We start from the raw sequence: 15834 nt of genomic DNA, 5'->3' as shown, positions 1-15834 counted from the left end.
CAAGATTCAGCCACCCTCGAAAGAGAAGATCTTGAACAGAGGAGAGGGGATGCAAGTGCCCACCTGAGTTAATGTGGAGTGGAAATGACAGGCAGTATGAACACCAACACAAAGAGAAGTGGAGGTCAGAATGTTTAGTATGGCTTCATACAGTGAAGGTGGTGGTGTTCTTAAATGAGATTGTTTTTCATGGCAGCGTAGTGTTCAGTGTCTCATGGCCCATGTAGAGGTGAGTTACGCACCAGTAAAGGTGATGGTTGCTATGACTGGGAGAGAGAGAGAAAGAGAGAATTTATGATTATAAACATCCTTGCTTGTATATCAAAGCATAAGTACAAGTATAGCAATGTGTGTGTGTGTGTGCGCGCGCGCGCGCGCGCGAGAGAGAGAGAGAGAGAGAGAGAACATATAAATGTGTGCACACGTGAGCACCAAGCTTTCTTCGACATAGATAGCTTGATATGTTGGTCTGCCATAATGTCTTGCAAACACATACTTGCTTGACCCATGTAAATGATGGGCTTTAGAGAGATGGAAAACAATGCAACACTTGAAATTATTATACATACCTTAAAAATAAAGCCCCAACGACTTCAGTACAACTATATGGCAGGCCAGATCTAGTCAAGAGCATCATTGCATGGTTGGCACGACTCTGCTGTTCACTCTCCGTTGTTCAGCGATGAAGCATCATACGGCACAAACGAACTCTCCACTGCTTTCTACATCAGGATCAAAGTCCATCTCATCACCGTAAAAGATGGAATCTTCAAACGCCATCCCAACCTTGGCTCCAGAAACTCCAGCTTCATTGACTATCCTCGTAATATCCTCCACGCTTTGAAGTGGAGAGTTGAGATCATCGTGGTTATAGCCAGCGTCACATCCTTCTAACACATCCCTTGGCATGTTTTTCAAAAACCAAGGATGGCTTTTAATCTCAGCAATCGTTATCCGCTGTGTGCAACATCATTCCTCGTCAAAATAAGACACGCTTGGGCTTCAAAAACTGAAACTTCGGGCTTCAAAAACTGAAACTTTGGGCTCTAGTCTGAACGGGTCAACATACCCGAATTCCACCCAAATTTTAATTTTTTTTAAAAGATGGCTTAGTAAGAGTGAGTCACCTTTTTTGGGTTCGCCACAAAAATGTGTGACAGGAGATAGCAGCATTCGGATGATATGCGCACGTAGTCGGGAATTGTATATTGGACACTCAAAATTCGCTGTCAGAACGACAAGGTCTCAGTTGTACAAGAGCTGCATTTTGTTGCATTACACAAACACTAGAATCGGTAGAGCAAAGCACAGGAAAGCTTACACCAATTGACTTCCGAAAGTTCCTGGGTTCTTGAGGATCTTCAAAAGGATATGAACCCACCAGCATCACATAAAGGGTCACACCACATGACCAGACGTCTGCAATCTGCACCCACGTTTTTTTGGTGTGTAGTTTACCTGCTTATAACACAAACTTGTTGAGAATATAACATCAATCCCATCTCCCCTCCACGTTTTGACTATCCACCTATGCCTGCTGCAGCTCATGCTAAAGCCTGTGCATCAAGGCAACCTCCCAGTATGTGAAGGCATTGTCCGGAATTCCTCCAAGGCTGTAGATCATCATAAACCATAAGGACTGAACTTGTACCCGATGAAAGCCTGGCATTTATTCCTATAAATGCTGGAGTGAGACAAGGCTATGTCTCACTCCAGTGTTTTATATAAGAGTAGATGCCAGACTACTGCAGAAATGTGCTAATCTCCGTCCAGGCTCTCACCACTGCTCCCCTCTCGAAATGCTCACAAACTACCTATGGGGGACCCAATTTTTGTTGATACCATGAAGCAGGTGGAGAAGGGTAGCTTGAATGTGGAAACATATGTTCGTCAATGAGAAAAAATTGTTGAAGTGTTATATACCTAGATGAATCCAGGAACATGCCCAAATTCACCTTATAAGAAAGTGAAATTTAGAACCTCATGGTAGTCATCCACAAGACAAAAGAGCAAGGTGGTTGAGTTCTTTCAATAAGGTGCGGTTAGTACATGTACGGAAGGAGTACACATTGTACCCATCAAGATAAGTACTTTTAAATATACAGTAAAAAATCTAAGCATTAAAAGGAAATTTACAATTAATTGGGAAAAATTGGGAGCCTTGCAGGAAATTGAAGGGAACAAGCAAAAATTGAGGGGAATTGCATGGACTTGGAGAGAAATTGAGGGAGATTGCGAGAATTGGGGCAAATTAGGAGACTTGGGGAAAATTAGGGACTCCGAGAAAATTAGGGAAACCGGAAAATTTTATAACAATTGGGGGAAATGAGGAGAATTGGGAGATTCCGTTTTTCACCAACACATTATAAATAAAAAATAACAAATAAATAAAAAACTGCATGCCACATACAGTGCAGTTCTGCACAAGATCCCACCTCGCGACCATCTAACTATTTCCTGAAAGAATTCTTATGCCATTGTTCATCCTATAAGACCAACTCAGGTTTCACCCTTTGATTTACTGGACTCTTGCGTATATAAATTATTTATTACTCGAGCACCTAGCCAAGGGTCTCATTCACCCAATCTTGAGGGAGGAAGGCAATCGCCTAGAGATTTTGCATTGATGTCCCATCACTCTACTCAACACTAATAAAATCCTCACCAAAGAAATTAACTACCGCCTCCAACCCTACCTCCTTGAGATGACCCATGGTACCAAGATAAATTTATCCGGTAAAGGAGCATGTTGGATAAGATCTTTACCTTCTAGGAAGCGCAACGATGACTTAGACCCCTCGAGATGACTTGGCGGTCCTTTTGCTGGACTTAGAGGAGGCCTACAACCACGCATCGATTGAGCCTCCCTTGAGAGCACTATAATTTTATAGGCTTCTCACGTGTCGGCACTTTACTCCTCGACCAAAGCCACATTCTCATTCAAGGTGCATAGGGAGAGCACTTCCCTATCTTTGCAAAGGCAAGGCATATCACGATGCCCCCTAGCCCAATTTATCCCTTTGTTCGTGGCAAAGGCCATGAGCAACCGCTTGAGAAATTAGGGACATAGGTTTACTAGATCTTTGTATACCCATTGGCACCTTGGAGAAGCTCCTAGAATACCACAGCTTACCTCGTCAACCTGCAACGTTTGCTATTGCGGTCAAGGAGTTTTGACTCACCAATGGCACCATGATCTTGCACAAGTCTCACAAATTATGGATAGGCCCCTCCCCACCCGACTTGGCAACCAGTTGAGACTTTCTAGTGGATTCCTCAAGGCACTCCTATGCGCTACCTTGGATGCCAAGTGGGCATCGACATTTCTCCACAATACCAAATAGCACCAATCCTTCTAAGCATCCTAGGAAAGGCTATAATGGAGCTCCGCGTGATTGTCCTTGGAACGGCAAGTAGTGGTGGCCAACCAAGCGCTCCTCGCCACCATGTGGTACATCACCTCCTGTTGGGCCTTCTCCAGATCAAGCATTGGCCAAGTTCAAAGACTCGTTCGAACTTCCTTTCGGCAAGAGGAGACGACCAAGCTGGCCAATCCAAGGTGGTGGCCTACAGAGTCATCATTCGGCCTCCCAACAAAGGCGGGATGGGTCCAAATCAAAGTCCTCTTTAAGAAAAGTCATCATTTGCAGTCTCCAGCTTGTTGGGAAGGGGAAGGAGGGGGAAGGGAAGGGGAGAAAAGGGGGTAGAGGGGAGGGAGGAGGATTATCTCGTGTCGCAATTTGCACCCCTACTCTTGATGATCCTTAGTCACCACGTACCTATTGGATCTTCTCAAAGACCCTACACCGCAAGTTTGGCACATCATTCAAAAATAGATTCACAGCTAGTCTCTTTTGAGCATGGGTCATTCTCTACATTCTATTAGTCCCTACTTGAAAATCATTTTGGATCAAGATCATGGTGGATCAAAGCATACTAAAAACATGGTTTAGACATGGTCTAAGTACTAATTGAGATTAGTGAGAGGTTAGCAAGATGACACAACAAGAATATAATCAAATAGCATAATCACCTTGCATTAGAGTTAATCCAAGTACATCCTTTTATAGCTCTCATGGAGCTCCCAAATCACCAACAATGTGCACTCTTATGCTATCCATGTGTCAATAAATGCCGACACTCCATGTGCCTCCTTGTGAATTCCATGTGCTTCCTTTTTAACAATTGACTTCACCTTTTATAAGTAGCTGTAAGGTTCCCCCCTTCCAAAATAGGAGAAACACTTAAGATAGTCCAATAAGTCTTATCTTGGAGAAAATTTCCTACTCATCGACACCTTGACCATACAGAGATTCAAGGTCGATTCATAAATAAGACCTAGTCCTATCCCGCAGGGGGAGCGTGATCTTCTGAAAATCAAATCACCCATAGGGTAATTGATCATAATTTGGGCAACTACTAGTCTTGATTCCTAGAGACAACGCTTTATTCCTCATCCATGCAAGGCACAACCACTGACCTAGTCTTCTAGAATAGAATTGCCCGAGAACCTATTTATCTAGCGTAGGGCTTTCACTTAATCTGTTGAAAAGCTATCCGACTAATCGGGTCCACCCGTCCGTAGGATGGTGCCGTCGGGAAATTCCATCCTTCCACTTTCCACCCTGCTCATGCGTCAATTTGTTTTCTAATTAATCCTACCACATTGTTTGACATAAATAAACATGTTCTTTAATTAAGGACCTTTTCACAACGTTTGTTAAAACAGTCTTTTTTCACAGTACAATAATGCCAAAGACAAGATTTATAAAAAAGTTTATACATGAATCAATTCCATACAAGTCAAACCGGCTCTCTTATTCTTTTTCTTTATACTGCCAATGATCTAGAATTCAGCCTTCCAGCCTCTACATGCTGGGCAAAACTCTACGGGACCATACACCTCATCGTCGGCCGCTGGCAAGGACTCAAGCCGGCCTGTCGCCCTCCCAGGATCCGTCGATCCTCGCGCCCCTCAGAGGGATGTCCACATACTAGGGTGGGCTAATTCACCACACTAGCTTGGGCCCTCAAAATTAGACAGCATCACAATCACTCGTCTCAATCGGAGAACCTAATTCTCCCAATGATATGAGGGATACCATGGGCCATCTCTGGGCCTTACTAACGTCTCCGTCGTCCGGCTATACAAGCACAAGAACAGGGCAGTGTCAAGGCAGGGAGAGTTGTACCTGTACCTTAATTTAACCAAGATAACAATCCATTTACTCAACTAAACCATAGGACTAGAATCCATGTTACCTTCTTAAGAAAACTTTTCACAAAGATTTTAGCATTTAAACTTGAAATTATGATAAGACATTCTTTATTAAGGCATATGCTGTTGTTTAAAAGAATATAAACTTTAACTAGTAAATCAATCAAATAGATCACTATTAACAATTAATAGAGAAGCCGTGGCCATACCTTAACCCCTAAGAATGATATATAATTGAAAAACAAAATATGTATATACCTTAGAGAAATTTATTGTTTATCGTCGTTGCCTTATTGTCTCTCTCTTCTCTAACGGTACTTAACAATTTGTCATGGAAAAACGTAAGGAAATCAATCCTTTACACAATCTAACCTATGATAGCAATTTCATAATCTTAGTATCGTCTTGTAGAATACCTCTATTCATCATGCACATTACTGCACATGAATCTTACACCAATCCTCTTCTATTTACTCATAGAAATACTTGTTGAATTCGGTTATCTTTAACTCTGCTATCCCTATTTCTTGACCTAATTTTTGCTCTAGCTCATGATTCCTTGTAATCAGGGGTGGGCTTGACGTTTCTCAAAAAATCCAGAGTACCTTTAATTATGGCTTCTGAAATAGAGAATGGGTTTGCATTCTTGACGAGATTATTTAAAGATAGATTAAGCTTCCAAATGAATCGATGGAGAAGAGTTACCTCATTTATCTCTCGAGCAAATCGGAGAAGTTTAACAAAAGTTTAGTGGTATTCTTTTAGGGTCTTCCTTTTTTCGGTTAGCTCTAAAAATTCATTCATTTTATCCTCTCGAAACCCTTAGAGGACAAAACCTTTCATGAAGGTATACTTTCATGGCATCTCATAACTGATTCTAGTTCCAGTGGTTAGATTGACAACAGTGCTTCCAACTAATTTGGCATTTCTTACGATTTTTAGACGAGCAAGAGTGAACTTGCTTCTTTCATTGTATCCATGAAAAGTTCAAAACTATCAAATACTTATCGTAGCGCCATATCTAAAGGCACATCAAAAAGATTCATCATGCACATTACTGCACATGAATCTGAGATCTTCATTTTTTGAGAATTACACATCTGATGCCTTGGGATTGACATATCCAAAGATTATCAAGATTAACACGTCTGAGACGATTAGTTTTCTGAAAATTACACATCTAGTATCTTGGGATTAACACATCTAATAACATGATCCTCTGGGAATTACACATCCGAAGTTAGATCCATGTTTTTCTGAAAAAATTCTATAAACAAAGTTTCAGTCTACCCTTCTAGTCATTCAGTCTCTCACTAGTTTCTTAATTTGATCGCCCTATGTTGATCGTATAACCAGTCAAAAGAACCGGAAGGTATCTAGTCTACAAGCCAACGCGAGTAGAATAGGCAAAAACATCTGTATATAGCCGCAAACGCACCATCTTTAGAAACGCGTTACTTTTCTATATTTTTAGTGTGCATGGAATCTAAATATGTAAAAGTGCTCTAAATACGACCTCCTATCACCTAAATTCGAATTTCTATTTTTGGAGATACTTCTCTTAATAGAACTATTCTTGTCTTCTTATTTCTTTTAGGATTTTTGGAGCTAATATTTTTATTCTAACACTTTCCTAATGTTTCGAGCCTTATTGTCTCACTCTTCTCTAAGTGCACTCTCTTTCCTTATTGAAATCTATATTAAAAGAGACACATACATGCATGGCTTGGGAGGGACCTTACAGTAACCATACAAATTCTGAGAGACAGAAGAGGGAAAAAAATAAGATTAGTACTAATAACTCAAGTTTTCCTAATTGAACTAATGGCTATGGAAGCTTAATGAAAGTGGCTTAGCCTCATAAATCAACATTTAGTCAAGCTCGTGGTGGATCAAAACATACTAAACACACAATCTAGACATAGTCTAAGTGCTAATTAAGAGATTAGCACTATGACACAACAAGAATATAAACAAATAGCATAATCACCTTGCATTAGAGTTGATCCAAGTACATCCTTTTATAGCTCTCATGGAGCTCCCAAAGGGCCAAATCACAAGCTATGCGCACCCTTGTGTCATCCATGTGTCAATAATTGCCCACACTCCATATGTCTCCTTGTGCTTTCCATGTGCTACCTCTTGGCCATTGACTTCACCTCTTACAAGTGACCATACAAATCAAGCTTAGAGTTAGGATCCTTAGTCTTTCTTCCTTATGCTCTCCCCCTTGCTCTACTCATGTTGTATCCTCACACATTGCTATTTAAACATCCCTCTCCCCCATGGATGAAGAGCGCCTTCCACAATCCCTAATCTGGAAAGCCCTAATCCACCAACCCTTTGGCCGCCAACTTCGATCTAACACTCGAATCCTTTGGATCGCCGATGCTTGCACCTAGCACAATCTGAAACATCTTGGCTCCACTCTAGGCTGCCCCACCCCCCCCACCCACCCACCCACCCCCAAAACAAAACAAAAAAAAACCCAAGTAGGACGTCTTACAGATCTTAGAGAAGGGGATAACCTTATCCTCAACATTGACTCCACCATCCCCTCCGAATGATGGGCCTCCATTGCTTAGTACCCTCTGTCCCTCCACCCCCCCCTCTCCACGTCTCTCTCCCAAAAAAGTGTGGGTGGCAATCCTCTATCAACACAACCTCCCCCTTGTGATTTTTGGCATCCAGGAAGGATGCGTCCCAATAGCTTTTGGGATCAGCGGTCGTGGCCATCTACAATGCATATTCGGTATGGACCCCCTTCAATGAGGACTCGCCACCAAATGACACATCAACCCCTCCCCTCTCAAGGTCACAAACAACCCCTCATGGTATTTGTGGCTTTTAAAGAATCAGCCCTCGCCCAGATTCAGCAAGTGGCAATGGAGGGATCCCATGGCCCTAGTGGGACACCCACGTTTCCTCTTCTTCAAGTACTCTGCTCGGCTGTTACGGCTGATCTAGCTACATAGAATCGACAATACTGTTGGGATGCCCGACATTGGCGAGCCCTGGACATTTCCCTCTTCCTAATTTTACCGATTTAGTTTTATATATGAATTGCATTGAAGTTTGAAGATTTAGCTCTCGAAGAAGCTTTGGGACACTTTTCATCCAAGGAAGATTACACTCTTCCCAGGACTAGTTGCCCATGAGTAAATAGTGGTGGGCAAACTAGCTCGCAATCCCTAGCCACCCCACCTCCTGTGGCCACACCACTTACACACCCAATATAAAATTGCCTATTTCACAGATTCAGCTGTCTTTAAAACAATCTTTTAATGAAACCATAGTATCACTGATCATAATCCTCCAAAATATCCAAGTTGAATTCTAATTTCCAATCATTCCTCATCGGTGTACCTATGGCATCATTGACAACCAGAACGCTCACCACCTGTCCACTCAGGGGCCTTTTCAATAGTTCCTAGCTTATAGTACTCAGAAATATATTCACTTATAAAAATCCAGATGGACTCCTCGTTGAAGATCAACAACAACAGATCCATATAAAAGAGCCATGGACTCATCCGTTTGAAAACCAGCAAGGACAATCAACCAGATCCATGCCCGAGTTCAGAAAACAACTCTAACTCCTTGTTCCATTTTCTTCCTTGACGCACGCGTCTTTATGACTGCCCAAAGGCACAAGAGATATGGTAGCGAATGTTGCACTTGTGGACCGGCCTTTTAGGTGGTCACTTGCGTGGGCCACGAAAGCAGGACTGGCACTCCTCTAGAAGGAGAGTGGAGAGGGTTACTCATTTCAGGATCTCTACTACTATGGCTGCAACGAGTCCGGCAGTACATTGGACCCCTCAGACTCACAATGATCAACAATGGGAGCTCATTAGCAACATTGCTGCCTGGTATATTTGGCGAGCCCAGTGCAATGAGGCCATTGAGGGCATAGATGCCCCGCAAGCGAAGACCATTCGCTCTATTTGGACAAACCTCATCCACATCCTTTGAGGGTGCTTGGAACGCCTAACAGGTTACTTGCAGAGAACTTAGCAGCGCCATGCTACATTCCTTTGTACTTGGAGCTAAGACCTGTCCTTGTCCGAGGAGACAGCAGTGTCATTTGGTATTATAGGCCCCACATGCCCCCCCGCCCCCCCCTTTCTACATTGTGCACTCTACCTCATGGGATGAATGTACTCAGCTTGTGAGCTGATGTTCTCTTTTATGCTAATAGCCTTTCTTTTCTTGGGGGAGGCGAGAGAAACAATCACCAAGTAGTCCCACCAACTACCAGACAAAGTGAAGTTTGAACACTTGCTTTCAAAACAAAGATTTGGCTAACCACAGCTGAATGAGACCTATGCTGTCATTCTAGTGCTAAATTATGCACCTTACCTTGCCATCGTACTCTTTTCTAGATAGAACTTCAGGGGCAATGTAGGCAGGTGTTCCCACAGTCGATTTGGGTTGAGAGTGCAATAAGGATGACTGCAAAAACATCAACAGTCCTTCCTTAGTTAAGACCACTCAGAATTAGGAAATTTCTCACGGCATATTATCACTAAAAACTGTGCATCCACAACTCCCTTCAATTGTAAATTACTTTGGAGTATCCGAAATCACAAATTTTGAGTCGGGGAACAGGGCTTCCATCAAGTAGAGTGTTCTCCAACTTCAGATCACGATGACAAATTTGCTGGCACATGACCACATACTTCGTCAAGTCTTGATGGCTTAAAGGAACCATGTATAGAATCAACTAGTAAAGTCAAAGATGAGATACCATGTCATGTAAATAGCTCACTCCTGATATCAGCTGTTGAAAGAAGAACCTAGCCTGAGCCATGCAGAAACCATACAAAAGGAATTCGCATTAGGATACTACCTAAGCTTTGATTAAGATAGAGATTTAGATTGGAAAAAAAAATGGATAGTTACGTTGAATTCGTAGTTATAGGAAACGGAACTTTCGGAGCGTTGAAACAGGGCCATCTCACATCAACAAGGATAGTGCAGCGAGGGTGATGGGAGAGAGAGAGAGAGAGAGATAGTCCAATGTAAACTGATCCCGTCTGAAACCTGCTTGCTCACTCCTTTGCTCTCAGCCCAATCATTCATGCATGCCTCTAGTGCAGCTCCATAAATTTAGGGCCAAATCTCAATCATAATAGTGCAGTAATTATGTGAGTTCATTGGGGTCTTTTGCTTTATGGATAGGGATCATGGTGTTTTGCTGGTCCATGATTCCGGAAAGCTATGACAAACAACCTCATTAAATAGCTTGGCCAAGACACATGCTGAAGTCTCACAGACATGAGAAAAAAGCCCAAACTGAAGCTTTTCATGATCTTTGGCTCTTCATTTTTCAGATTATGGGTGATACAAAGAGAGAGAGAGAGAGAGAGAGAGAGAGAGAGAGAGGGGGGGGGGGGGGGGGGGGGGGGGGGAAAGAAACGGAGAGGAAAGGAAATGGAAGGTATGATAGAAGCCTAGAAGCATGTTACTTGATCTGAACTGAACTTAAAATCTAGAATTGTAAATGAGAAACAGCAAGTGTTGTTAGGAAATTGGCTGCAACGCCAGAGAGAGAAGGGCCAAAAAAGGGGGAAACACTAGTGAAAAGAACTGAAACACATTCAGAAATAAGGACACCCCAAAATGGGTGTTTCAGCCCAGACAGCCTTCATTTTGGGGTGTTTCCTAAACTATGATTGAAATGGCTTGTGTGCACCTGCATTTGAAACTTTAAACAGGATTAACACTAATAAAATGCCCAAACATACCTCATCCTCGCTAAAACGCCCTGCGTTGCAGATGCGCTCGAATAACTCCCCACCTGCTGCATACTCCATCAAAATCGCTAGATGTGTAGGCGTCAAAAAAACCTGCAAAGCTCCACGCCACACTTTCACCCTACTGTAACGTGGAAAGTTTAAGGAGAGTATCACTGAAAAGAACTTGCCTCTTTGAACCGTATAATGTTCGGATGACATAAGGATCGATGATTAATAATCTCCCTCTGAACATTCTCATCAATCTAAACCAAACCAAATGGCATCAAATGCTTCAAAATAGCTGAAATGCTGTTGAAATTCTACCAAATTCTTGCCATGGGAAGAAGAGATGTGCGTGCTCAAGGAAAATAAATTGCAAAGGGCATGACATGCAATAAAAAGAGAATGCAGAGAGAACAACCTTCAATGAAGATCAGCAATAAACACTACAAAAAAAGCTAGGCTTTTGGTCAAGAAATCACGAGCTCACCTTTGTACCGCGCTCAATATACTTCACAGCAACAAGTTCCTGGGTCATCTTGTCAAGCAGCAAATGTGCAACACCAAAATTGCCTGACCCTATCTTCTTGACTATTTCAAAACGTTCCATGGTAGAAGCAGACATAATCTGCAATCAAGCAAAACTGAAGTCCATAATGCATACTCATATGAGGGAGCTAAATAAGAGCTCCAAACTCAAACTACCAGTCTAAAGTGCAAATAGTGATCGCATTAACCATTTTGAGGGGTAGGAAATAGGCTATAAAAACCTGTAAAATCATCACAATGATCACTATTGGAAAGTTGGGCAAGGCAAAGAGCAAACAAATGAAAATGAGAGTTGGTAGTGTCAAAATGAGCAGCGGAAATGAGACAAAATACTGAGCAGAATATACAGAAATGCAAGAGAGGAGAAGGCTGTATAAACTCTGCTATATACACCTGAATCCGGTACAACTGGTGTGGGGGGCAAGTGCCCAATATAAATGGGCAAAGGGGCAGCAGTCAGCCACTGCAAAACAGGCCGACATGCCCCAATATAAGGCCACGACTAGGCCTGGCCCAGTTGGCAGCAAAACAGCCTAGTCGGCTGGCCCATGACCAGCACCACCTGGTCGGCCATGACCAGGCCTGGTCAGCCAGCAACAGACGGGCCCTCCTGGCAGCAATCAACTACAGCCGACCAGGGAAAAAGCTACAGCACCCCCACGACTGGAAAATTTGGGAACACAATGGGGAAAAATGGAGAAAGCTCACACTCTGGCGGACACACCCACAACAATGGCCCTCACTCCCTACTAAGTAATATGGTAGGGACAGGAGATGACTGCTAACAACCTCTCTCAACTCCCAGATGTGGAACCAACCCCAATGAGCTGGGGTACTGCGGAGCATCTGCTGAGGTAGAGGCTTCATGAAGAGGTCCACCGCATTGTCCTCCTTCGAACAAAAGATAAGCAAGATGTCACCACCCAAAATCTTCTCACGAACAAAGTGATACTGTATCTCTATGTGCTTGGTCCGGGCATGGAGGACTGGGTTCCAAGCAATAGCTATACAACTCTAGTTGTCCCACTAGATGACCATGGGTTCCTTCAGTGGAAACCCAATCTCGCCAAGTAACCTCCGCAACTACACCACCTCGCAAGCGGCTCGATACTCTGCCTCAGTAGAAGACAAGGCAATAGTTGGCTGCCAATTGTTGCTCCAAGAAATCGCTCCCGAGCCAACGGTAAAGCCATATCCTGAAGTAGATCTCCTCGTGTCTGGATCATCAGCAGTGCAACATTTGTACATTATTAGAACCCAATAGGATGATAATTGTCGTACGCCGTGACCCCATTGTACATCCTCAGTCCAGGATAAGTCAGGCACGAGCTACGTAAGTCATTCCTCAGCCTTAGCGGGTCAGTCAGTCAGTCAAGTCCCTTAACCCACTTGGAGAGAATCATTCATGCATGTAGAGTCAGTAGAAGCCTTAGGGTTTGCATCAAAAAGCACTCTGCATCCTGCATAATATGCATTCATATGCCTATGCATCATTTAGAACATCCCAGAAGCCTTAGGGAATTTACTAGGATTTATCTGGTATTTTTTCCATATTTTATGGTATTTATTTGGCATTTATTGTCATTTATAAACATAAAGTTTATTAAATTATGACCAGCCAACTTGACCAACCCCTATCTAGTATAAATAGGCTTGCATAGGGCTTAGTTTCTCATTCGTCTTCAGTGTGCTGAGAGCTTTCCTCCTCAGCCTTAGGAGTACCTTTGCCTTCAGCACTAGACTAGTCTCATCCAGCCCTTGGAGTACTTGAGTTTGCTTCAGCCAGCCCTGGTTCTCCAACGCATGCAGTTCAGCAGTCCCTACAGCCATAAGTGCAGCCATACAGTACATCTACAGGCCTAAATCGGCAAACACATCTGCGTTTTCTGCATATAAACCAGCCGCCTGCAGATCAGTCCCCTATAGTCTACGTTTACAGATCTACAGCAGCCTACAGTCTGCGTTTTCTGTCCAGCAGCAGCCCTACAGTCTGCGTTTCAGTCCAGCATCAATCCTACACCAGTAATCAGCCATACAAACCTGCGTTTGCAGATTTCCAGCAGTTTCAGCCTTGATTCATTAGTCTACATCAGTATCCAGCATTCAGTGCTTCATCCAGGCATACACCAGTCATCTGGTAAAGGTATTCCATCATTCATAAGCATTTACAGCATTCTAACATAGCTTAGAACAGTCCACCGCCTTCTTTTCTCAGCCTTAGGTGTGCAGCCCTTCCTCATGCCCTTGGGAAGAGTGCATAGGCTCGAGATCAGTTCATTGAGGTGTTTCTACAGCCGTGTACAGTTCAGCCAGGCTTCAGATCCTCCGAGATCTTGCGTTTGGCTTATCTACAATCCACAGTCATTCTCTCTAAAGTAATAAAGCAAATACTATCTCGTTATCGGGATAGGGGGGCCTTCAATGGGTAATTCGGGACCCAATCTGGTGTACAGTTCTCATATATATCTCTCTCATCTCTTTAAAGTTTGAAGTATTAAAGTGGATTGCTGAACTCACGAAACTCAGGATACAGAAGACGGTGCGAGCATTTGTGTAACAAGATCTTCCAATACAAAGACTTCCGTTGCATATCACATGAACATACCACTGCTGAGAAACAAAGAACCCCCTCTGGGTATGCAAAATCTCCAATCCCAAAAAGAAATGAAGTAAGCCTAAATCCATCATCTCAAACTCCTCTGACAAGGCAGCCTTCATCACAGCTATGTGCTCCACATGACCGCCAGTGAGAATAAGATCATCCACATATAGGATAATCAAGGTGACCATACCACGTTCCCGAAAGAGATACAAATTTGGATCTACAACTAATCTCTAGAAACCCTTTCTAAGAAAGAAAGAATCAATCTTCTGGTTCCAAGCCCTGGTAGCCTATTTAAGACCATACAAGGCCTTCCGTAACCTATAAACCATATCTTTTGATCTCGGAACCTCAAAGCCTAGAGGTTGCTCAACATACACCTCCTCCTGCAAGTCACCATTCAAGAACGCAAATTTCACATCCATTTGATACACTGGCCACCACTGAGAAGAGGCAAGGGCAAGAACTGTCTCAATAGTGGTCATCCTAGCTCTCAGTGTAAAACTGTCCTCATAGTCGATGCCAGGCTGCTGAGCATAGCCCTTAGCCACAAGTCTGGCCTTGTGCTTGTCCACGGACCCATCGGACGTATACTTGGTCTTGTAGACCCACTTGACACCAATGACTGACCGTATTGACGGCCTCGGAACCAACTCCCAAGTTCTATTCTTCTCTATGGCCTCAAGTTCCACTTGCATGGCTTTCCTCCAAGTCTCTTGGGAAAGAGCTTCCTTAACTGAAGTAGGCTCTTTGTCCCGAATGATACGAGACATCAATGCATAGGTCACCTGTAAAAGCTCCTCTGATTGACTTTTATCACGAACTCTATGCGATCTTCAAGGTTCATCCTCCATGGTCCACTCGGAGGGATACCCCATAACACCTGACTCATGAATGGTTTCTAGTAACCACTTTGGTACCCGAACAGAACACGAAGCCTCCTGCTGCTGCTGCTGTGGCACATCTCCAACCTTGAGCTCAACCTCTACAACTGACTGAGGCTGGCTAGTTGGAACAATAGCCTGGGAATCATCCTCATACTCATCTGGTTCTCCAAGAAGTGGTGGCTCCTCAACAGTGGGAGCTAGAACATGCTCATCAAAGACATCTCTGTTGACAACAACGTCATTCCACTCTGGGTCATATAACCTGTAGCCTTTGGAAAGAGAGTTATATCCCACAAAAACAAGCTTCTGGGACTTTGAGTTAAGCTTCCCCCTGTGCTTCTTTGGTATGGGAACATAGGCATCACTCCCAAAAACACAGAAATGGGAGACATCTAGTTTCCTACCAAAATAAGCCTCAAATGGAGTCATCTTAGGCGCTGAGGTCGTCGGAGATCGGTTGAGGATATGGACAATCGTAGCCACAGCCTCTCCCCAAAGTGAACGAGGAAGATCACGATGCTCCAACATCATCCTCACCATCTCCACCACAGTCTTGTTCTAACTTCTTCTGCTCAACCACTTCATTCTCTAAAGACAACCCTGTATTGGCCAGCTCCTGCTTGATGCTGCACTCCGCACAAAAGCTCCCCTCCTTTGTCAACCCGAGCAGTCTTCACTTGCAATCCAGACTTCTTTTCCACCACAACATACCAATCCTTGAACCAAGCAAAGGCTTGGTCCTTCTGTGAAAGAAAATATACCCATGTGAACCTGCTACAATCATCCACAAGCAGCATGAAATACAAGGAACCTCCCAAAGACAGGGTCTACATAGGT

General features: G+C 43.4%; 1 protein-coding gene across 5 annotated transcripts in view; it reads right to left on the bottom strand.

Moving 5' to 3' along the window:
* Positions 1 to 291: 291 nt before the first annotated feature.
* Positions 292 to 15834, bottom strand: part of LOC147620724 (serine/threonine-protein kinase SRK2A-like) — a 42605-nt gene continuing 27062 nt past the window's right edge. For 3 of the 5 annotated variants that reach the window (XM_086824999.1, XM_086825000.1, XM_086824998.1), the window contains exons 2-10: positions 11450 to 11587; positions 11148 to 11222; positions 10969 to 11070; positions 9969 to 10022; positions 9789 to 9881; positions 9581 to 9673; positions 1322 to 1426; positions 1128 to 1226; positions 292 to 957 (exon numbers count right to left, since the gene is read on the bottom strand). In XM_086824999.1, the coding sequence (XP_086681125.1) occupies positions 691 to 957; positions 1128 to 1226; positions 1322 to 1426; positions 9581 to 9673; positions 9789 to 9881; positions 9969 to 10022; positions 10969 to 11070; positions 11148 to 11222; positions 11450 to 11584 (1023 nt within the window). In that variant the 5' untranslated portion in view covers positions 11585 to 11587 and the 3' untranslated portion in view covers positions 292 to 690. The other 2 variants (XM_086825001.1, XM_086824997.1) reach the window with 2 other exon arrangements.

The sequence above is a fragment of the Cibotium barometz genome, chromosome 31 (assembly GCF_041138505.1).
Source record: "Cibotium barometz isolate CiBa-2024 chromosome 31, ASM4113850v1, whole genome shotgun sequence".
NCBI lineage: Eukaryota > Viridiplantae > Streptophyta > Polypodiopsida > Cyatheales > Cibotiaceae > Cibotium > Cibotium barometz.
Note: the sequence above shows the minus strand (reverse complement) of the source record. Positions and strands in the feature narration are given on the sequence as shown.